The sequence below is a fragment of the Aythya ferina genome, assembly GCF_964211825.1.
Source record: "Aythya ferina genome assembly, chromosome: 21".
Taxonomy (NCBI): Eukaryota; Metazoa; Chordata; class Aves; order Anseriformes; family Anatidae; genus Aythya; species Aythya ferina.
The window spans coordinates 956213-977983 of record NC_140319.1 but is presented as its reverse complement, the minus strand read 5'-3'; the positions used below and the strand labels follow the sequence as shown (position 1 = coordinate 977983).

At 44.6% G+C, this 21771-nt stretch overlaps 1 protein-coding gene across 3 annotated transcripts; it reads right to left on the bottom strand.

Moving 5' to 3' along the window:
- Positions 1-11: 11 nt before the first annotated feature.
- On the bottom strand, positions 12-21181 carry HP1BP3 (heterochromatin protein 1 binding protein 3). Of its 3 annotated transcripts, none has more exons than XM_084495275.1 (14): positions 21105-21181; positions 13930-14129; positions 13397-13502; positions 11789-11939; positions 11275-11434; positions 9933-10076; positions 9302-9382; positions 7504-7658; positions 6630-6720; positions 5787-5946; positions 3195-3306; positions 2025-2162; positions 906-1187; positions 12-562 (listed from the first exon to the last, which is right to left on the bottom strand). In XM_084495275.1, the coding sequence occupies exons 2-14, from the start codon at positions 14023-14025 to the stop codon at positions 520-522; spliced, it is 1719 nt and encodes a 572-aa protein (XP_084351401.1). In that variant the 5' UTR covers positions 14026-14129; positions 21105-21181; the 3' UTR covers positions 12-519. The 3 variants fall into 3 exon arrangements, with proteins under 3 accessions (XP_084351401.1, XP_084351402.1, XP_084351403.1); XM_084495276.1 differs by lacking the exon at positions 21105-21181 and adding an exon at positions 20652-20830; XM_084495277.1 differs by lacking the exons at positions 12-562; positions 906-1187; positions 2025-2162; positions 3195-3306 and having other exon boundaries at positions 5901-6038.
- Positions 21182-21771: the final 590 nt, after the last annotated feature.

Here is a 21771-nt window from a genome sequence, read left to right as displayed (position 1 = left end):
CAAAGCGGGCCTGGAATCTAGTTTCATTTTATTTTAGCAAACTGCATGTTCTTCACTTATCAACATCTCTACATTAGCAATTGTATAGCTCTCCAACTTTTCTTTAAAAAAGGGTAAACAAGAAGTGACAAAACTTAAGCTCTTCATCTCTTAAAAATGTTTGAAAGTTGGATTCAAGAAGACTTTTATATATTTTGGTTTTAAGGTAACAGATGTGGTATGGAAACACTAATTCAAATCACCCGCCCAGCCGAGAACTACCCCTTTTCAAGCCCCCCGGTGTCAGACGATCAGTACATGTGGCAGCCTCCGGTTACTGAAGATGTCTACTCACCCTCAAAATGTGCTGGTCTGAAGGAGCCAAATGCACCACCTCCTTAGCCTGTCACTACAACGGCCGAGCAGAAAGAAGCACCTCCAGGACTCAGTGCAAGTGCTGTATATACACTGCTTCTTCACAGAAGCATGAAGGACCTCATCATGCAGGGGATCTAAGGACTCTAGTGCCGCTGTACCTTCTCAGTTAAGAATCTTATTTCCCCAATCACCATGTTCCTGCTGTCTAAAGAGACAAAGAACTTATTTGAAGAATTTTTAAAAGCCACCCCCTCCCTCCAAACCCAAGAGGAACACCATAAAAGGTACAGATTACATGTCCTAGAAGAGTTCTAAAATTATTGCAGAAACTAAAGATGACCTGTTCCAGGGGAGGGGTAGGCACGAGGCACAGCACTGAGATCTAGCAAATGCTTGGGATGGTTTGATTTAGTTTTCATCTTTTCCCCCATCATCCAAGGAAAACAAAAAAAAAGTGTTTAAGCATCAGAACTAAAATACAAATGCACGTTGACTTTATAAAACAAGATTGTGGGACCATGGGATTCCCTGACACTGGAAAAATTTACTTTTTTGCCCGGAGAGATTTCCTCATGGTAGGTTTGCCCTTGGCAGAGGGTTTCACTTCCTTCCTCCCACTGGCTGCTGGTTTCTTGGAAGAGCTGCCACCAGAGGGTTTCTTGATGGCTGGGGCTGCTGGTTTGGCTTTCTTAGCAGGGGTTTTCACCTTGGGTGGGGGCTTTGCTTTTCCGCTGCGGGCTGCAGGGGTTTTTCTTGGCTTAGGCTTGGACTCTCTCCGTTTCATCGGAGGGGCCCTACTCCGTGATTTTGGAGGAGGTCTCTTCTGCATCCTGTCAGAAAGAAAGGCAGCACAAGATCTCAGTGGAGGCGCAAATGCTACCCAGAGCAGAGCTGCTGTCGTCAATTTACATAAATGAAGCAGATCTTGGCATCCTTGTTCTTTACCACGGATGTTCCTTTATGCAGCAGTACATTTCATTAGCTAAATCCCAAAGAGCAAGAAATCCTGTGGTGGATCTTCCCATGCTATGCACTTCTCAATCCCCACAGTGTTCTGCCAGCAAGGTTTCTAACTCCTTTATTAGGCAGATAAACATACAAACAATGTCAATAAATGTAAGTCAATTGTCAGAACAATTCAGTGGCCTAAGCATCCTCTCTCCCTCTCTGAGAGAAATTTCATTACTTAATGAATAACACTTATCTTAAATCCACATTCTGAGTGAGACAGGTTTCATATCTGGCTACAGAACTGCAAATAACACTGTAGGGAGAAGTTTTGTTAATGAAACACCTAATAAATAACAGGAAGCCCCACATGAAAAAGTCACACTTGTAAAGCACAACAGGCGCATGGGAAACTAAAGGCAATACAGAAAATAAATAGAAGTTCTCTTCCTCTCATCTAGAGATGATTCCTACTACAGAATAGAAGACACCAGTCTCTCTGGGACAAGGCATTACTTCTGCAGGCTGCACACGTCCCAGAGAAGTCCTCATCCTGACAGTACCCCAAAAGTTCAACTGTAATTAGAAATTTCTTTCTCCGGTACCACTGGAGTGACAGCCTTGTGGATAAATATCCACAGCAAGAGACAAACCTGTGCACTCTACAGCTGTGACTGTCATTTTTAAAGAGCCCATTTATCTCTCATGCTGTCACATACCTTTTCTTTGGTGGTGGCTCTTCCTCCTCAGACTCTTCCTCTTCTGATTCTTCTTCCTCCTCAGATTCCTCCTCCTCTTCCTCATCAGATTCTTCAGAGTCCTCATCCTGCTGCTTCTCCGGGTAGAGCACACCTGGACTACAAGAGGATTCTTGTCAGAGCAGGACATTTCTCAGGATATGACTCCAGGGTCAGCAAACCTTAGGTAACCCCGATTCTCATCAGGGACCACTGCCCATCGCCCATCATCCTTTAAGGTTACAGCTTTGAGCCTAAGCCAAAAAAAAAACAAAAAAACAAACAGCAAGCACAGAAGTCTATTTGTTTGGGTTTATCTGAAACCAATATTTAGTCTCTGCAATGGCAGAAGTGCAACAGCTTTTAAGTCACCAGGAATGCCACCACACTCCTGTACATAAGCTGCCCTTTCTCCAGTTCTCTTCCTCATTGCTCCTTCTGTGTAAACACAGGAAGACAGACAACAAAGGGACAAAATCAGACTTCAACAACTCTGAACACAGGCCAGAGCCACTGAGAGCTTTACATGTATGTAATAAAAGAAGGTGGGAAGCAGAGACTTTAATGACTGTGTTGCCATTTGGCTCTTCATGGGACACTAAGGCTTCCCTGGGCTCCATGTGGCCCAGCACAATATATGCTCACAGCAGGAGAAGAAAGGCTGTTTTAGTCTCACAGTAGCTAATCTGGGTCATCTTCCCTCCTCCCACCCCTCCTCCACATCGGCATTAAGAGAGGCAAACAACTGAGTCCTACTTGTTATGAGCATCCTTGTATCAAAGAACAACAATACACTATACCTGCCTCGTGAATTTGTTTAAGCATGGGAACACTTAAATATCCACTACTCTATGAAAAAAAAAAAAAAAAAAAACACAGAGCTCCTGAAAACATTTAGCCCAATATTTTTATTGTCCTTAAAAGCCTCCCTTGCTAATGAAGTCAGCTTTATGTCCACTCACAGTCAGACATCCAAGTAATGTCATTATCTAGAGCAATATTGGTGACAACGTTGTGGTTTTTCAGTTACAAAACCCTTCACAAGCTTCCCTGTAAATAGAACCTGTAAACACCCTATGAACTTCAGCAACACTATCTGGCTGATCTATGCAACGCTTATCTTCAACATCATTTTACAGCCAAGCTCTTTACCTAGGATAATAAGGGAAGCAAAGCTGAAAGGTTCCACTGAAGCCCTTTCCAGAAATCTGCTCCAGCCAACCATTCTTCTCACATCTCTGCAGGGTTCTCTTCAGTAGATGCACTGTGAAAAATCAGAGAAAGGTTGTGTTATCATCTTTATCCACTTGTCTAACCTTACTGCTCTCTGTAGTGTCCTCTGAAGTCAGAGATGGAGAGTCAGAATGAAATCTCCTTTCCCGGAACACTTGCGGGGAAATGAAACGGCACCAGAGACCCGCGACTCATGTAGACATCACTGCATGCTTGTGCACTCGGCAAAGGCCATCTGCTTTGTGGAGGACCCAGCCAGGCCACTGCATTTAGAAGTTTTAATATGTCATATTCAAAGGGAAATCCTTTCACACTTAATTTTCTGAAAAATTCAAGCAATATATAAGATTCAAGTGTTGGATCACGAACACTTATCAAGAATGGGTTTAAATTCACTGATGGAAGAAGTCATGATCAAGGGATCCTTCTTTATAAATGCATTCAAAAGCATCACATAACTAAAGCTTTCTTCAACATATTCTTTTAGAATATTTTAAATCAGTCCTTACTCTGTTTTTGCCCTCATCTCCCTCGTATTCCAAAATTTATGCAGTACATCTGTCCCCATTTTCATTTTCCTTAATGAGAAATTTGGTCTAGAAGTATGACAAATGATTTTTTTTATTCCAATCTTCTGTTCCATTGTGCACCATGTAAGAATTCTAATCAAAAGTGTGCAAATAAAGGGGATCTTTGTCTCAGGTAAAGGTCTGAAATTGTTTTAGTTCAAAACCATTTTTGGCTTAAACTATGGGGGACAGTTTACAGATTTAGCTCCCTTGAAGCAAAAAAGCAAGGCCTGCCCTCAAGCATGTCCTAAAGAGGTTCACTTGAGGAATGGAAAGAAAAATCCAAAGAAACATGCTGTCATTTGAATCTGTTCTGCATGATTAATGTACAGGTATTCACTCTAACCCCTTATTCAGCACTTCTGAAGTGGGCTTTTATCAAGAGCTGACATTTCACAGTAAGAGAATCATTTGGGACAACACTATACCTTCACCAGCCTACAGTCTACCTCTGCTGAAAAGTTTTAATTTGAGTGGCACTAGAAAAGCTTGCCTAGCTACTTGAACCAGCTGTAGCCATTAAATTATTAGCGTTGCAACACTAGGTTCTTAAAAAGTTCTTGGACTACAAAGAACTCCACACCTTTGTAAAAAGGAGCAACACAAACACCATCAAGCTATTTCTACCTGGGGTACCACAGATCAACAGCAGCATGTAAAGGATTTGATTGGAGTTGTAAGACTGAGGTATAAAATGGTGGAAGAGTCTAGAATACTGGCTCTGTAGTGTGTACCTGCCTGCTTTTACATCTCACCACATATTCCTCTGGTTGCTCCTAAAACAGAGCAGAGAACAGCAAAATCCTTTTTATGCAGCGGAGGGAGAAAGAAAACACCCGATTACTAGTTGAAGTTTCCTTATCTGACTAGCAAGGCTGACAAGCTCTCAAGGCTGACTAAACACAGGCCTCTAGGGACCAGGGCAGCTTCCAACGGTCCTGAAAACAAATAACATAAGGGCTTAGTAAGCCTGGGAACTCTCTTCCCTGCCCCGAGATTAAGAAGTCACACTTGGCATCAGCCTCTAATTGGCAGAAGGCCTCAGGCAACTTCTTTAGGCCCCACTGCTGGCAGGGAGCCTGTGATCCTCCTCGACACATTGGTAAGCTCTGTTTCAAAGACCTGTGCTGATTCTGTGCTTCATCTCCATATGATGGCTGTGGGATCAGCAAGTTCCTCTCCAGCCCCTGCTCCTGTGGGATGGCACCAGCACCATGACACTACAGCAAGAAACTGATCTGCTTTCAGGTCTGATTCTGCTAGATACCGCTGCAAGCTCACACTACTTCAAGTGACCTTCAGCCTAGGTTGAACTGCATCATGGCTTAGACCAAATAATGCAAGTAAGCCATTAGCAGATCTACTTTAAAGTCTCTATTAGTATTATTTCTGCTAGTGCAAAAGCCAAAATAGACATTGTCATTACTGGGACTGAGATATGCCACACCTTTTTCCAAACACAACTGGATTAGTTTCTTTCCTTACTTGCTTGACCTTCTAAAACTGGAGCCAGAGGACGACCTCAAACAAAACAGTAAGAGGGATGCTTGCAGATTTTATTTGTTAAAGTTAGACTGTGCAACTTCTCTAAATTAAAAGCAGCTAGTGACTGTACTTATGCCAAGCTGTAGCCTCTCAATATATATAGAAATCCAGCTGGTGATTTAAGAACAATAAAGTAATTGAATACTATTTCCCCTTTCTGGGGATATGCTACAGACAAGAGAAACATGCATTATGTCTCAGAAACTAGCCTTTGTCAGGCTTGAAAGGAACTAATGGGAATTAAAAACTCTGAACATCTCTGCAGCACGAAGAGCGGAGCAGCTGTCAGTTCCCTAGCAAGCTCAACCAAATAGTTTAAAGGTGCTGCACAGACACATCTGCAGCTGCAGAATTCTCTTTCTTTCAACTTGTGAAAAAGGAAAGTTATATAGTTTACCCTGGAAGTTGGAGTTGGTCCCTGGGTGGTTTTCCAGGATATACTTCTTCAGTGCTGTGGTGGAGCAGGTCTTCGGTTCGTTCATGGCCGCAATAGCAGACAGGATGGCATCTTCCATCAGAGTCCCACCCAGCAGGGGCTTCTCCCCTGACTTCTTCAGCTATTTTCCAAGGAGGAAGAGAAAAGCATCAAGACAAAATTCTCCCAAACCAGGTCAGGACAAGCTCCTCTGCACCAGGTGGGTCGGCGCTCCTGCATTAGCACAGATATGTTTTATATTAAAACACTGCACAGGGAACGCTGCCCTCCCAGCGTTAACGGTAGGACAGGCCTATTCAGTCAACTGGCCTGCAGTGCTTTGCACTGGTAACACATTGTCCTACTCCCAAAATACACTGCAAGGGTATGGCAATCTAAGGGCCTGTCACTCAGGGAAGGAAATAAATCAGATCTTCCTCCATCCCACAGACCAAATGTAACCAAGAGACATCTATGGCATAGACACGAGGAAGAAACATTGCAGACATCTGGGGTACCTACTGCACTTACAATTAGCGATGGAAAGGAAAGCTTACCCCACCATCTCCCCTACTGTGCTAATGAGTCAGAGCTGAAGCAGCGTGTGGAACGTGCTAAGCAAGGAAGGCGGGGGGGGGGTCTGTTCCAGAATGTAGACCCAGAGGAGAAAGAATCCTACTGCTTCATAGTTCCACAACTGCTGAATTTGACAGGCTGCTAAAGAAAGGTGTACCCAATAAAACTGAGGTGGGGAGGGCATGTAAACTTATATCCAAGGCTTCTGGTCAGTACAGTCAACAAAACAAGACGAACTCTGGCTCTGACCTGGAATGTCCCAGACGCTCCTTTCCCTGTGATCTGCTCTAGCTGGCCCTTCTCTACAGCTCTCTGCAGGGCATTCTTCAACAGCTGAGGTCTGAAATACAGGAGGATAAAGCTTTACTGACACACACTGACAGCTTAAAAAACAAACAGAGAAACAACACTCTCTATAGAGTGTGAGAGGAGCAGTACTTACACGTGGTATCTGCCTACATACAGACATTTTAAATGGAGATCTGTCAGCAAGTGCTGATTACATGAGAGGAACAATGTACGTTAGCGGAAATTGAACTGCAATGCTTTCTGGGTGTCACTGTGTATCCAGAAACAGTGAAACTTCATTTGGAAGGATTTACGCATTTTGAAATGCACATTTGGAGACTGGACTCAGTGGGCAATGAGTCAGTCAGCTCAGAGACAAACAAGGGACTGAGTACAACAAGCCCTGGTAATAGGTGATGCATAGGACTTTCCTAGATTTGCTTCCTCCCCAATCTTTGACCCGCTCCACATGGACAAACTCACAGATCATATTAAGTGTGTGCCGTTTAAAGCATTCAGAAACAAGTGGAACAAGATTCCAAGGAGAGGCCTTCATATCCATGCAGCTACAAGGATCCAGTTTTCTCTAAGGGCAGAGATGCGTACAACAATGCTGATGTTGGCATCACGAACAAAGATTGGGTGTGGAGGGATGCAGAGAAAAGGCACAGCTTTTCTCAAGCTTTCCTGCAGGCTCTATGATGGAGAGCACCACCTGTCTGCTGCCTGATGAAATACTGAATTGAATCACCGTAAAGTGAGGCAAAGCCAGAGGAAGGCAGCATTTCAGAGCTTCTCTGGAGCCCTGCTTGCAAAAGTGTACACCTGCACCTACCTTACATCTACTTTGAGTTTGGGGTAATACTGAGACACATATTTCTTGATCAGGCTGTAAGAAGCTTCCTTCGGCTCACAAAGGCGGGTGAAAGCCAGTGGCAGGATGTCTTCCAGCTTGACCTGTTGCTCTGGAGTCGAAGCGGAAGTGCTTTTCTGAAATACACATACTTTTACGCATCAGTGGGGCCTAAAACTCTGGGTTTTTCTGATCCAGCAACACACAGGTGAGAAGTGCTCCTGACTGTGGCCACAGATCTGAAAAATCAAGTTCTATAAGGCAGCTCTTTATAATAACAATTTAGAAAGCTCAGCTGTTTAAGTAAAATCTAGCATATCTGGTTAGAATTTTCATGGGAATTTTCTTAGTCAAAGTCTTATATTTATAAATATGCCAAGTATTTACCAAAAACTGTTTCCTAGTTTCCTTTTTATAGACGCTTTCCTTTTCCTCTTTTTAATAGAGGCTTTCCTCTGCTACCTTTCAACAAGAAAGTGAGGTGAAACGATTTATATGTTGACATAAAACAAAAACCAGAGACCAAAGCCATTTACACAGGTTAAATCTTCCCAAAAACCAGCTAAACAGGAGTGCATTTTTGTTCAACTCATAGCATGAAGTCTTGCTTGAAGGCAACACTCCTTTCTCCTGAATTTTCCTCCATCACTTTATTGCTATCAGTAGGGGATGATCATGTTCTTTGTAGAGGAGAGAAAATACAGTGGTGAAATCTGCTGATGTTTAGTGATTTTGATGCTGAACAGGAGCTTTGCAAATGGTCAAACAGGTGAAGATGCTGCTCATCCAGATAGCTGCTTGACTGCCAGCTGAATTCATCAGACACAAAAGCGAGCTATTTGTTTGGCTGCAACATGGAGAAAGTATCTAAGAACAATTACACCAATAGGCTGCAGACAAGAAAAGTGATCTGTTAGCAGTTATCAGGTGCCTTACTCAAACTTGTCATGGAGTCCATGAACTCTAAAAAGATGTCACATTCCAATTACTTTCCTTCAGTGCCCTAGTACCATGTATGTCACTGTTACCTTCAGATTTAGGACTTGCGGTCTATCCAGTAGCCAAGAGGTAAGCACCCCTGTGTTATAACACTCTCTGTGTTCACCTGTGTATGCCATAAGGAGATCAGCAATTCCAGCTAAGCATTTTGTAACTGCAGTGTTAGAAATGCATTTCATACACCTTATGCAGTGGGGAGCAAAGAAGAGCAGTGCTGGAACCAAGACTAATTGTGAGGACTAGATTCAGATGCATCGCATTTTACTACCTGGGTGTACAATATACACCCAAGTTTAGCAGCTTTCTTCCAGAAGCCTTAAGGCATTTACTTCTTCCTCCCTCTGTTCTCACAGCTGATGGAAGATGTTCATTTGACAGTCGTGAAGACTGAAGTCTCCCATTTATCCATGCAACAGATATAACAGAAACAGCAGTAGCATAAAGCTCTCTTACAATACCTGAGAGGCATCTCTCTCTACCAGGTAAAGACAGAAGAGGAGCTTCATGGTTATTCAGTTTTCTGCCTCTGAACCAAAGCCTAGGGGGTTAACGTAAACATTTTAAACTAAGATTTTGATTATTCTACTTGTTTTTAATTTGTCATACTAACTTTCTGATTCTGATTTTAGTGGAACAGATGTTTTAATTACTGTATTTGGGGAGCAAAAGTACATCAAGGAGAAGAAAACTGTTTGGGTTAGACTACATTTTGTAAGATGCATGTGTTCAGTGTAACCCAAGAAAGATCTTTCAGAGTACTGTTTAAAGTGATCCATCTTACCTTTCTGTCTCTGGCTTTTGGAACAGTTTTTCCTGCATTAGACACAACCACAAAGCTCCCAGAAGCTCCCTTTCCTTTCACCTAGTTCAAAATAAAGTCAGCCTTTAACAAAGTAACTCAGGATAAAAACAATTTGAAAGAGACTAATCAACATCTTTACACAGATTTAGAATGCATTGCCATCCTGGTGATGGGCTGTTAGGGACAGAGGCCTGATTTGAATCCACTTCAGTAGATCAGAAACCAAAGGTAGATATTAGAAACACATTCTGCTGTCCTGACCAGGAGATCCTAACAGAACTGATATCACAGGCACATATTATAGTGTTATAGGAAACATAGTCCTGCAGAAGGGGTGTTGCTAGACTCGGGTTGAAGGCATATGAATCATAGAATGGCTCGGGTGGGAAGGGACATGCTGCTGCAATGGTGTATGACACAATTCAACACCATGAAATGGTCATCCATATTTCACAAAAGATAAGGTATTTGACTGACGGATCTGTCCATGTCTAACAAAGCAGAGACAGAGGGAGAACACAGCCACCAGAGACCAGCTAACAGAGTTTCTTAAAGTACTGTGCAATTCAGTAATACCGCATCCACTACTGCTCCACAAAGCAATTCTTACCTGTCTAATGATCCCTCTCTCCAGCTCCCTTTTCAATGCTTGCTTTAGAAGATAGCCTCTCCTCTCAAGCTCCAGGGAAGGGTATTTGTGGATGATGTATTTACGTATTGCAACAACTGAGGCACCACTCTTTTGAAAGCATGCCTGAAACGGTAGCAAGATGTTAGTAAAAAGCTTCTGGACTGAACTACTTTGCTGTGGGACTGAAAGAATGCATGTGTCAACTAATCCCCTTTTCTGAAGCACGTACAAGTAATGGCACATACACTACAAGCTCTTACAAAAGCTTGTTACCTTTGGGCAAACCAGCACTGCCCGAACAGTAAGTCATAAGTAAGTCATTTTACTGATGTCAGATAAAGCAATCATTAACAGGTTAATCAGAACAAGCTGTTGATTTCTTAAAGAGACAGGATTGGCATTAGCAAACTATTTAAAAAAAAAAAAAAAAAAAGAAAAAACTGAGTTGAAGTTCTTATTTTGAAGATTACTGTCTTTGAAGATTCATGACAGCCTGCCTGTATTACTGGAGTCCTCCAATTAGGGATCAGAATAGGACTACACCAAAACAACTGTGTTTTAAAATTTAGATATTTGACATGCTGTAGAAAACCCCAGCTGTGACTTGATAAAGCCCGCTTTGCTTAATCAAGTTACCAGATCTACATGGCTTCAGAAAGACTACCACAAAACCCACAGTTGCATGATAGAGGATGTAGTTTACTTATGCACTGTTACACACAGCTGTACGTTTCAGTGGCTCAAAAGACCATCTTGCAGTTAAGGCTAATAGAGTCCAGGACTCCAGTGAAGGCAACCTGCATGAACCAAGCCTCAACAGGAGGGCAGCAGAGTTGCAGAGCAACAGCACAGGTCTCTTCTTATAACCTAAAGGAAGTATACAGTAAACTAAGACCAACACCACTCCACAATGCTAGTTTACACTATTTCCATCTGTCCTGAATTAGGATAAGCTAACAAGAAAAAATGCATGTATCAAACAGGTGGGTTAATCAAGGTAAATCAAGTTAAATATGTCTAAAAGACAACAAATTAAACGATGCCAATAATTAACCAGGATATGTCATCATAGCTGTTTCTAATAATTTAAACCGGGAGAAACATTCTAAACAAAAAATAAGCAACACGGCCCCTCATCGTCATCATGGACTCACATTTCAGCTCCATGGGCTTGCAGACAGAAACATGCATGCATTATGTAAGTTTCCTGCTAAAAAGGCTATCACCTGTACCATCAGCAAGTTGAAAATATAGATTTTAGGCACAAAAATTACTCAGCTTTGTGACAGGTGAATAAAAGAAACATCTGATTCCTGCTTACCTTGATGGCCTCAGTTAAAATAGCATCCATCTTGGGACGTGAAGTGGCAGCCATCTGAGTTTGCTTCTGTGCTCTAGCTAGCTGACTAGCAGAAAGAGTAGCCCATGCAGGAATGGTTTTTTTCACTTTCTTCTCCTTTTCCTTAGACTGATCCTTCTCACTTAGGAAAAACGCAAAACAATAGTAAAGTAAGAGACACTGTAAAACAAGCCAACATGCAGAACAACAACAAAAGACACCCAGAACATTTGTTACAGAAAATAATTTAAAAGAACTTTTTGATGTTTCTATTCAAAAAGATGCAACCCCCCCCCCCAACACACCCTATCTTGATACTTGTTCTCAAAACATGTTCTTGAACAGCTGCTACGCATGATCAGTAGCTTCCTCTCCTGCAAAAATGAGCAGCTTTTTCAGCATTCTATTTTCCCTATGTCTCCCATAATCTTTTCTACCTATAGAACTTGTCTTTCTCCTACTCAAATTCCTAAATTCAGCACTAAGCAAGCCTTACTCCTTTTTGGTTTCTTCCGAGGACTTTGTTTCCCCCTTCCCTTCATTCTCAGGTTCCTTTGGCTGTTCTGCTTCACTGGATGCAGCAGGCAAGGTTTCGTTCTCTTGTTCTTCTCCAGCAGAAGCAGACTCCTCAGAGGTGGCTTCTGCATCTAAAAGATGTTAAAACACATCACGTTACTGTCCAAAACTAGCCTGTATTCTTCAGGAAGGCAGAGGACAAAAAAAAAATAAAAATAAGAACACACCCCAGAAATGATTTCCCACCACTTTCTTTTCTCTAATTTAATAGATGATTTGAATGTAACTTAGAAAGTGAACAAAAGTACTGAAAGAAAAATTCAACAAGGTGCAATCAGCCATCAAATGCCAGAATAATTTCAAACAGCATCACCTAGCATTTTCACAATGAACTAATTCCCCCAGTCTTCTCTTAACTCCAGGAAGTTACTGTTGCAATCATCCCTCATCATAGATGCCTACAGGTGGGGAAGGGAAGAAGAGGAGGAATTCAGTATCATGAAGCGTAAAGATTTTCCCCTGGGTCAAGGTTTACATGTTTTATCCCAGAAAGGTGCAAAAACGCACAATTCAAGAGATTGTGGTAGATAAATACAAGCAGCTTTGTCTATGACAAAACACATCTTTTAAACATCGCCGTTTCTGCACTACACACTGTGGCACCTGAACGATTTTAACTATTCAATCACATCTTTCCAGACTTGGAAAAACTTCAGATTGCACATGCATTGGCAATAACATTCGTCTATCAGCAGGATCAAATCCAGCCAGAAATCAACTTACTGAGTAAATCAATCAAGTATATTTAGCTGAGAGCAGGCCTTAAAGACTGGACTGCCTACTAGATAACGTGCTTATAAACTGCTACTATCCACTTTTTGGGTAAAGAGCAGTCTACGATAAGTGCTCTATGCACTAGGCATGTTGTCTATCAATGAGAAGGAGCTTAAGCACTCCTGCTTTGTTCCTGTGCATATTTTCCCCACGGAGGCATCATATATGTACAATAAAAACTGTACTAATAGTTAGTTTCCTATGGAATGTACTTATTTGTCCCACCAAAGAGGAGAAACTCAGTGAAACGTACGGAAAGTGATACTCAAACAACACATTCTGAGAAACACAGGTGAAGCTGCTAAGACCAGACACATTAATGGCAGGCCATATTACACAGCATGGTAAAATCTTTCTTTTCCTGAACAAAGAAAACAAATACTTTGGTTTTCCATCCATTTCCACCTTTTGATCCCAAACCATTTTCCTGCCACTGCTGGAAGTTCATGATTTCTACCTTTAATCATAAGAATGTATAAGCTTGAAAGAGACAATACTTAGTTATATTTTCATATTTGGAGTGACAGGGCTTTGACACAGAGTATGAAGGACAAAACAAATGGTTTCCCACTTGAAAAGACTACAACACGTAATTTCAAACAAACCAGGAAAAGCCTGTGAAAAGGAGCTAAGCATTGGTAATATTTTAACCACGGCAGCAGGGATTTTCAGGAATTTCAGCATAAAAACCTACATTTGGATACATCAACACTATGTTTGGATATAACAGTCCACTACAGCATTACTACTGTACCTGCTTTGACCTCTTCACCACCTTCAGCAGGTTTGCTTTTGGGAGGAGTTTCTCGGGAAGAAGAATTTACCGAGCGACGGATCGGCATCGTTTCGTCTTCAACTTTCTATAAAAAGCATTTGTAAATCAGTACAGATACTGGAAAGAATCAGAAAGTTTTTGAAATGGGATTAAAGTAAATCAAAGCAGCATATGTAGAAATATTCTAGTTACATTCATGTTTTTCAGAATTTTAAAAGACAGTAAATATTCGATCTTTGAAGCATACCAGGAGAGGATAGTTTCACATTTTACACTTATAAAAGAAATAATTTCTTTCCAATTCCAAATTAAATGAGATGAACATTTGAGGATTCTGACCACTACGGCATTGCAGGGAAAGCAGGGAGGGGGAAGGAGAGTGCCTGTAGGACTTATTAGACTCCCAATCGAGTTTCCTATGATCGGGGGGAAAGAGTACCAAGAAACCTTCAGCAGGACTGGAAGTCAATCACTGATCCAAGGGCAAGCTTGGAGAATGGGCCAGCCCCTACCTCACTTAACTTGTCCGTGTGGATCAGCTGAGCTCCCGTTAAGAGTGGAAGCGCCTTATGATGCACGGGTTCAGCTTCAGACAGATCAGTCGCCATTTAAAATAATTTCTAGCCCCAAGTGCACGTAACACTGTGGAGCCCCAGGTTTTAACCCCAAGGACTTTTTCCTAATGGTTTTCACAGTGCAGTGAGGAGTCAACCTAAAGTACAGAAAAGATGTGGTGTGAAAATTAACAAAACAGAAACATCTACGTCCATGTATCTAACAAACTAAAAAGAAAAGAAGAATAAATGACTTACAGCTTATGGCTAACGTAACTGACAATCAACACCTGCATTCAACAAAGATGCTAAAACATGTATGCAAACTTGAGTACTATGGATGTAGCAGAAATGGCAAAGGTGTAAGCCAGACCTGCAGCCTGCTCCATTAAAACAGATCTGAAAGAATAAAGATGCTATTTAAATTAACAGGAAGCATTAGCAAAAAGCAGACATTGCACTGTGCATAAGGCAAAGTGTTGAGGTAACTAGTAAGCTGTTCATTTTGGGGGAAAACCAAGAACCGACACTGATCCAGCTTCTATTTGCCTAAGGAATTAAACCATTTAATCTGTTAGGGAGAAAACGCACGCTGGAGACCTGGACCATGCCCCTCCCAAATTAAACCCCATGCAATTTAAGGAAATAAGCAAATCCTTGAAAAAGAAAATACCCATCAAAACAGCAGTCACCAGACCTTCCATAAAAATATAAGGCTTTACAAAACTCTCCTCCAAATGCATGCATAGTCACGGGTAGGTTAGGCTCACCAAGTCTCACCCCTCGCTACCATTTCACTTCAGCCTTCCTTACCTGCTGCCCGTCCACCTGCATTGGCCTCTCCTAAGGAGGTGCTCCACCATTTCTGCCACAAACGGAGGCTTTACTTTCTCACTCGTTTCCTCTTCTCAGCATCCCCTTAACAACCTCAGAAGCAAAACCTCACTTCTCACAGAGCAGGGCTGCACCTGCTTCCCCACCCCATCAGCTCCAGCTCCCCTCTTCCCTTCCTTGCAGAGAAAGGGCCCAATGCTCCCGATTATTTATCCTGATGATTTATTTTGCTCAGGTAAGAAGGCAGACACAAACCATGTTTTCACTTTTAACAGGTTGCTTCCCCAGCCTGAGAGACTTCCTCTTGAATGGAAAGCTAACAGCACCGCTTCTGACCTTGTTTTCAAGGTGTTTTTCACCACCACCTCAGCACTTCGTACAGCACGCTCCATTGCAAGGGTGAATGCTCCCTGCTACACCAACACCACCTGAATTACTCCGTATCCTTGCCCCACACCATGGTCCTCTTACTGCTTGACAGCAGGGACTCCCCAGTGACTGCAGGGATTCTCTCCACCCGGCCGCAAGCCTCCTTCCCAAATAACAAATGGATAAATTAATGAACCCACAGCCGCTGCGAGCAGGTACAGCGCCACGGTAGCCACACGCAGTGAGGGCAGGCCACACCGGCAGCACTTCCATGGGAGGACTCATTCCTCTCTGACACCAAAGGGTCTTTTTGAAAGCCGACAATAACCTAGTGCTGCCTCGGCACCAGTGAAAGCCAATGAGCATAACAGTGCTGGGTGTTTCCCTTGGAGAGAAAACAGAAAAATCAAACCATGTTCTGAAGGGAAAATAAATTCCAGAGAGAAAATAAGTGAGATGAATGAAACTTGCCGATAAACTTTCAGGATGGGGAAAAAGAAGCAAAAGCCGATTTGAACATACATGTGGCCCAGCACCTTTTTTTTTTTTTTTTTTTTTTGCCTATTTTATGCAGCCTTCCTTTCTCATGGGCAGAAAGTGAGAAGAAAAATGAAAAATTCCACCAGGTTTCAGGTCAGTGTCAATTGCTTTTTTCCAGCAAGCAAAACCTGATGCTCTTAAAAAAAGAAGTTAGCATTTTGAAGTGAGTCCTAAAATAACAGGTCTATACTCAGAGAGATCAGCTGGAAGCTACAGGAAACACTCTCCCTGGGATTACTAACGCACACACACAAGCACGCACTGTGGCCAACCTGGTCATGGGTTTTATTTCTTTTCATTTTCAGTTGGTGACCTGAATGCCACACACATGAAAATAAAGAAGCCCCAACTTTGTCCTCCAATTCGCCAAGTCCTCAAAAAAATCCTTTGCTTTGACCACAGCATAAACCACCTGAGCCTTCCTGCTCTCAGGAGCAGACGTTAACACAGCGCACTCCAGAGCTTCAGCCCCAACAGGGGCTTGTTGATTCCCTCTGCGTTCCCATGTGTGGGTCACGTCCTGCTCAAAAGGCTGCGGGAATCAAAGGGGCAGGGGGTAACCTCCCATTGCACTGAGGCTCTCAAAGGGGAAAGCCCGGAGCACCCACAGTCTTGTGTGAGAGCATCGCAGCTCAGGAACTGCTCTTGCTAAACCAAATTCTTCCCACAGAGGGGTCAGAATGAAAAGTGATTTCTGAAGTAGGAAAAAAAAAAGTTTCTGAACTGCATGTGAAATACCACAACATAACACAAAAAGGAATTAATTTGGTTTCTCAAAATGATAAAGCAAAAGGCAAGAAAGTTTTGCAATAGCAACGCACAGAAAAGCCAGTTCCTCTCCTTCCCCTCTCTAAAGGGAACAGAAGATGTGTTTAACAGAAGAATGAAGCCACCCAAACCGACTGTTACCTGGATACCCTAGCTTCATGCATGGGTGCTACAGCATCCTTAAATGTGTCCCATGGCCATGACTGCAAGAATTGCTCTTAAGGAGTTGGAAAGTAATAACCGTGTTTTTAATAACCGTGTTTTGTATTTACAGATGCCAACCACACAAACACCGTGCTCAGGAAGAGGCCATCACTGGAGGATGCACGTTCTGAAGGTGGTTGTTGGATAACTCATGTCAACTTAAACCTGGTTAGCTGTCAGGAGAAAATCATATCAGCAATGAAAGGAACACCAGGATACTAACCATTACCAAAACTGTTTGAACATATACAGTAACTCTTCATGTTGCCATGCATGCTGGCTTTCCCACGGACTATTTGAAGTGCTCCACAGATCAGATCACAGGTTCCCATGCTATCATGAAGCAGACATTTCAAAGCTGGTAACCCAACTGGGAGCTAATAAGCAAGAAAAAACCCTTTCTGGATTCCTGGATTAGCAGAAATGCTCAATAGCATTCAGTCCCCCAGCTCAATGAGAGGCCACTAGTGGAAAACCCAATCAAAGGTGCAGTAGCTTTCCATGAACTACTATGAAAAAACATACCTGCACTGGTTTCCTCCTCATCTATCAGCAAACTGTTCAGAGGAGGGAAAAAAAACACAACAACAACAAAACAGAACACAACCACAAAACCAGAGGCTTCAGCTGAGACACATCTGTTCTGGATATTATTTCCAATGAGTGGAGTCCCCTCATCAAAGCAACGGGCACAGGAATTTAAAAAAAAAAAAAAAAAGCTTATTTGAGGCCAGTTGACAAGGCCATAAGACTTTCCATCTTATCTCAAACTCCAATCTCAAATATTTTGGGACAAAATCAGGCCTTGAGCATGACAAGCCAACTGTCGCACAGGAGGAAACGCCAGGTCACGAGACTCCTGGCAGGGTACCCAGGCTGAGTGGTCTGAAAACAAATATGCAGTGGAGAAGTGAGAAAGTGTGTCCAGTGCTGTGCCGTACGGGTGTCCCCTTACTGTCACACAACACGCAACGGCCATCGAGGTGCTCTGAGACATGACTTGGTTTACCCTACACAACATGGGTCCAGGAATTAGGTCAAAAAAAGCCAGAAAAAGTTTGTATGTCCTTGCAGATTTGAAGCCAGGCTGACAAGGGGTACAAAACCACCAACCTTACAAGCAGCACAAGCAAGAATGACTGTTTGTGATCAGAAAGGCTTAAAAAGCAACATGATCAACAACCTGTGTTTGAAATCCAGTTATCACGCGATCCTCTACTACTTTCTAATGCTGTTTTGAACAGCGGAGCATTTATATGTCTCAGAAACTGCAGGAAAAACAGCATGGGGGGACATGTTAGTATTTCTGCAAAGCGAAAATGGAAATCCAGATCAAACATGCCAAAATGTTACCTCCTAAACTGCAAGCTGACCAACTTGGACCTCTGAAATCCTCAAAGCTCTTTCCAAAAATTCAGCTCACGTAGAGGACACCAAGCCCCTCAGTATCTACAGCGCCACTGAATATATCATCCTGCAACATCTTTGACACAAATTTGTTTTACAAAACAGATCTATTAAAAGTTCTCAGCTGATCGCCTCTCTCAGCCTGCTTCACAAAGATGTTCCAGCATTTACTGATCTCCCTTTTGTTTTGCAGTTGACTGAGCAGCCTGTTGTCTTGATTAAATCAGACCAGTAGTATTAAGTCATTTATAACAGCCCAAAAATGTGCAGAGAAATAAAATATCTTACTGAGCCCAGAACACGAGTCAGTCCCCGCTTCTAATCCTGATTTGGCAACCTGCTCAGAAACCCCCCCGTCTCCCACCGCCGCGCACTCCCATCGCACCAGCCTTGCCCCAGCTGTCCCGACCCAGCAGCAGTCGCTGCTCCTTACAGCCACCGCGCCACGCCGATTCCCTGGGAGGTGTCCCACTTACCCAGACCTTGCAATTCAGCTACGAGGACAGCATTTACAAGTCTCTTGTGGTTCAGCCTCCCTGAGATCTGTTACAGGCTGAGCCCCATGCTGCTAGAAGCATTATGAACCATCTTGTTTCAATTAAAGAAGAACAGTGGTCCAATACAAAGATCCAATAGCTCACCACTTGGCAGGCAAGAAATTCTTTGGCTTGACTAGTATTACAGCTTCTATTTCCGTCGACTCCTTGCCTACACTCTGGTAAGGAAGGGAGCAACAAATCTCAAGCACGTTAGACTTTGGGGGAACACAGAGAAAATCTTTTGCACTTCTAGCAAAGACACACACGCATTCCTACACAGAGACCTAAATGCCAGAGGATTTTTCTATGTCTAAATATGCATTCTCATTTCAGGGTAGCACTGAATTTGGACCTCTGACTCCAACCACTGCTAACAGAACCTGACTTACACCCTGCCTCTTCTGCTGAGTTTACACAGCAAAGCAAAGATTAAATACTGCCCTTCTGCACACACAGATGCTGCTTTCCCTGCAAAAAAGAGGCAGCGAGATTGCCGCTGGGCTGACCCACCTGGGACTGAGCTCAGCGCCTTATCTCTGCTAGGATACAAAACCAGTGACTCCAAGTCAGCTCAATCTCAACAAAATACAAGGAAAGACCCATGCCTCACCCCTGCTATTCCTCGTCACCTAGAATGCCTGCTCACTATAAAAACAACTTTCAGATTCTTTCTCCATCAGTCTCTGACCCATACAGAAGACACGAACAGCAGATCACTTCCATGGCCAGGATTCTCTTCTCTTCCCATACCCAGGAGTAATTGTTCATGTCAAAACACACATCCAGAGCCAGGTACTGTGCAACTTCTATTATGTCACCACCATGCCTAGAAACTTTCAAAAACTTCAGCTAAGGGATTAATACAAAGCAGAATTTCTGCTTGCATAGCTGTGTAAAAATAATCCCTCTCTGCGCTGATGCTCAGGATTGTGACAGAGACAACCTATGCAGGACAAAAGTTCCTGAACCATTCTGGATAGGACAGTCCATGATCTGGATTCTCCATAAGCTGCTTCTGGGAGGCAGCTAAAGAACGAAGTGGCCTGCACCATGGACACAAGGTTCAGCTTTCCATTTATAATAGGTTGAGGTCACAAACTTAAACTTACTCCAGCACAAAATCCACTGCTGAAAGTTTCACAGTCTTTGATGAAATACCTTAATTCCAGGATCCAGCACTGTGAACACTGACAAACCACTGATACTTGAACAAACGCTTAGGCTGCTAGCGTTACATATCAGGACCAGACCCTTCTATGGGCAACACCCCCTGCACTATAAATGTAACACCACCATATAAACTCTCCTTCCAAACTATTACTTATTAAGCCATCACTTACTGGTCCATAGTACAAACACTATACATAACAAAAGCTATGAATTGCTGGCACTCTACACAAAACCACTCGCACCTGCTGTTGGAGTTCATCAATGTAAAACTTTATTTCTCCTCTATCAAGAAAGTTAAAACCCTCACAACAACCTGGGCCACTTGTAACAAAACTCTCACAGAAGGAACACATCAGTTTCTGCTGAAAGGAAAAACACATGAGAAAGAGAGGCTCTGGAGACAAAAAATAATTCAAGCAGCTGCTACCTGAGAGAAGCACACGAAACACTGAAAAGTTAGTTTATTTGCAGGCACACTCAGTTAAAGGGGAGATAGGGTGCAGAAGCCAGCAGGTTTTCTCACAGCACGTACACTAAATGATGGGTATTTTCTTCCCCTGCCCACCCCTGACTTCCAAGCCCCCCACTATCCCCCAGCCTCTTTGCATCCCTCCCGAGGCAGGCAAGTGCTCTCCTGCCCGGCTGGGCCCTCGCACAGCCCGCACTCACCTGCACACCCCCCCCCCCCCCCCCAGTTTAACAGCACAGCCCCGTTCGTGACCAGGAGCGCTTCAGAGCTCCGCACTACAATCGCTGCTTGCCAAAGACAGTTGGCCAACTATTTCTTTAAAAAAACGCTGAAAGTGCTATTTATGGTAAAAATAAACAAACAAAAACCAAATCGCGTGCCTGCGGCAGCAGCGAGCGGCTGTTGCTCAGAAGGCCCCGATAACCTGATAAGGGCCCGGCCGGGGCTCGGCTCCCGCAGCCCCCCCACGTGAGGTGCCGAGGATCAGCCACAAGCGGCGCCCCCAGCCCCGGCCGGCCTCACGCTGGGCCCGGCCCCCGAGCAGCGCGGAGGGCCCGGGGCTGGGCCCCCCCCGGCCGAGCGGCGCCCCCCGGGGGGCTCCAAAACAAACGCCCGGGGCCGGGGCCGGGGCGCGGCGCTGCGGGCGGGCGGTGCCCTGAGGGAGCCCCCCCCGGGGCCGGGCCCGTGTGTGTGTGTGTGGGGGGGGGGCGAGGGCCCGTGCCCGGCCCCGGCGGCCCTCCCCCGCCGCGGGACCTATCGCGACAGCTCCCGACAGGCGCCCCGTGAGGCCGGGGGGGGCCGCCCCGGGCCCGGCCGCCGCCCTCCGCACTCACCAGCAGGCCCGGCGGACACAAAGCGGCCTCTAATGGCGGCGGGGAGCCGGGACGGGCGGGGGGGGGCCGGGGCAAGGGGGCGGGGCCTTCGCCCGCGGGGGGGCGGGCCCCGGCGGCGCCGCCGGCCAATGGGAGGCCGCGGGCATTTTTCGAACGCGGGGCGGGCCTCTCCCGCCTCTGCGGCGGGGGGGGGAGGGGGCGCGCGTGCGCGAGGCCCGGAGGCCACGCCCCCGCCGCGAACAAAACAAGGGGCGGGGCCCGCGCGCCGCCGCGCCCCGCCCCCTTCGCCTCAGCCGCCGGCGGCCCCGCCCTGAGGCGGTTCCCGCCACAGCCCCCTGAGGGCGCTGAGGGGCGGCTCCGGCCCCAACCCCGGCCGCCGGTCCCCCCGTGCCCGCCCGGGCCTCGCCCCCGCCGCTTTTGTTTCTTCCTTGTGTTTCTTGCCTAGGCCTATTTCCTAGCCCACCCCCCCCAAGTTTGAGGTGTAATTCCTCAATTTGCTGCCTATTCCCATTCTCTTTGGGCTGCCAGTGCGCTGTCTGCAAGCTGTGCCCAGCTCTCCACACACAGATCTCTCAGATCAGACGGAAACGCCTTTAGCCCCGCGGTGTTACAGCCCGTGTTGTGTTCTGTTCCCAAATGCCGCAAAGCTTTTCAGCTGTAGGCTCTT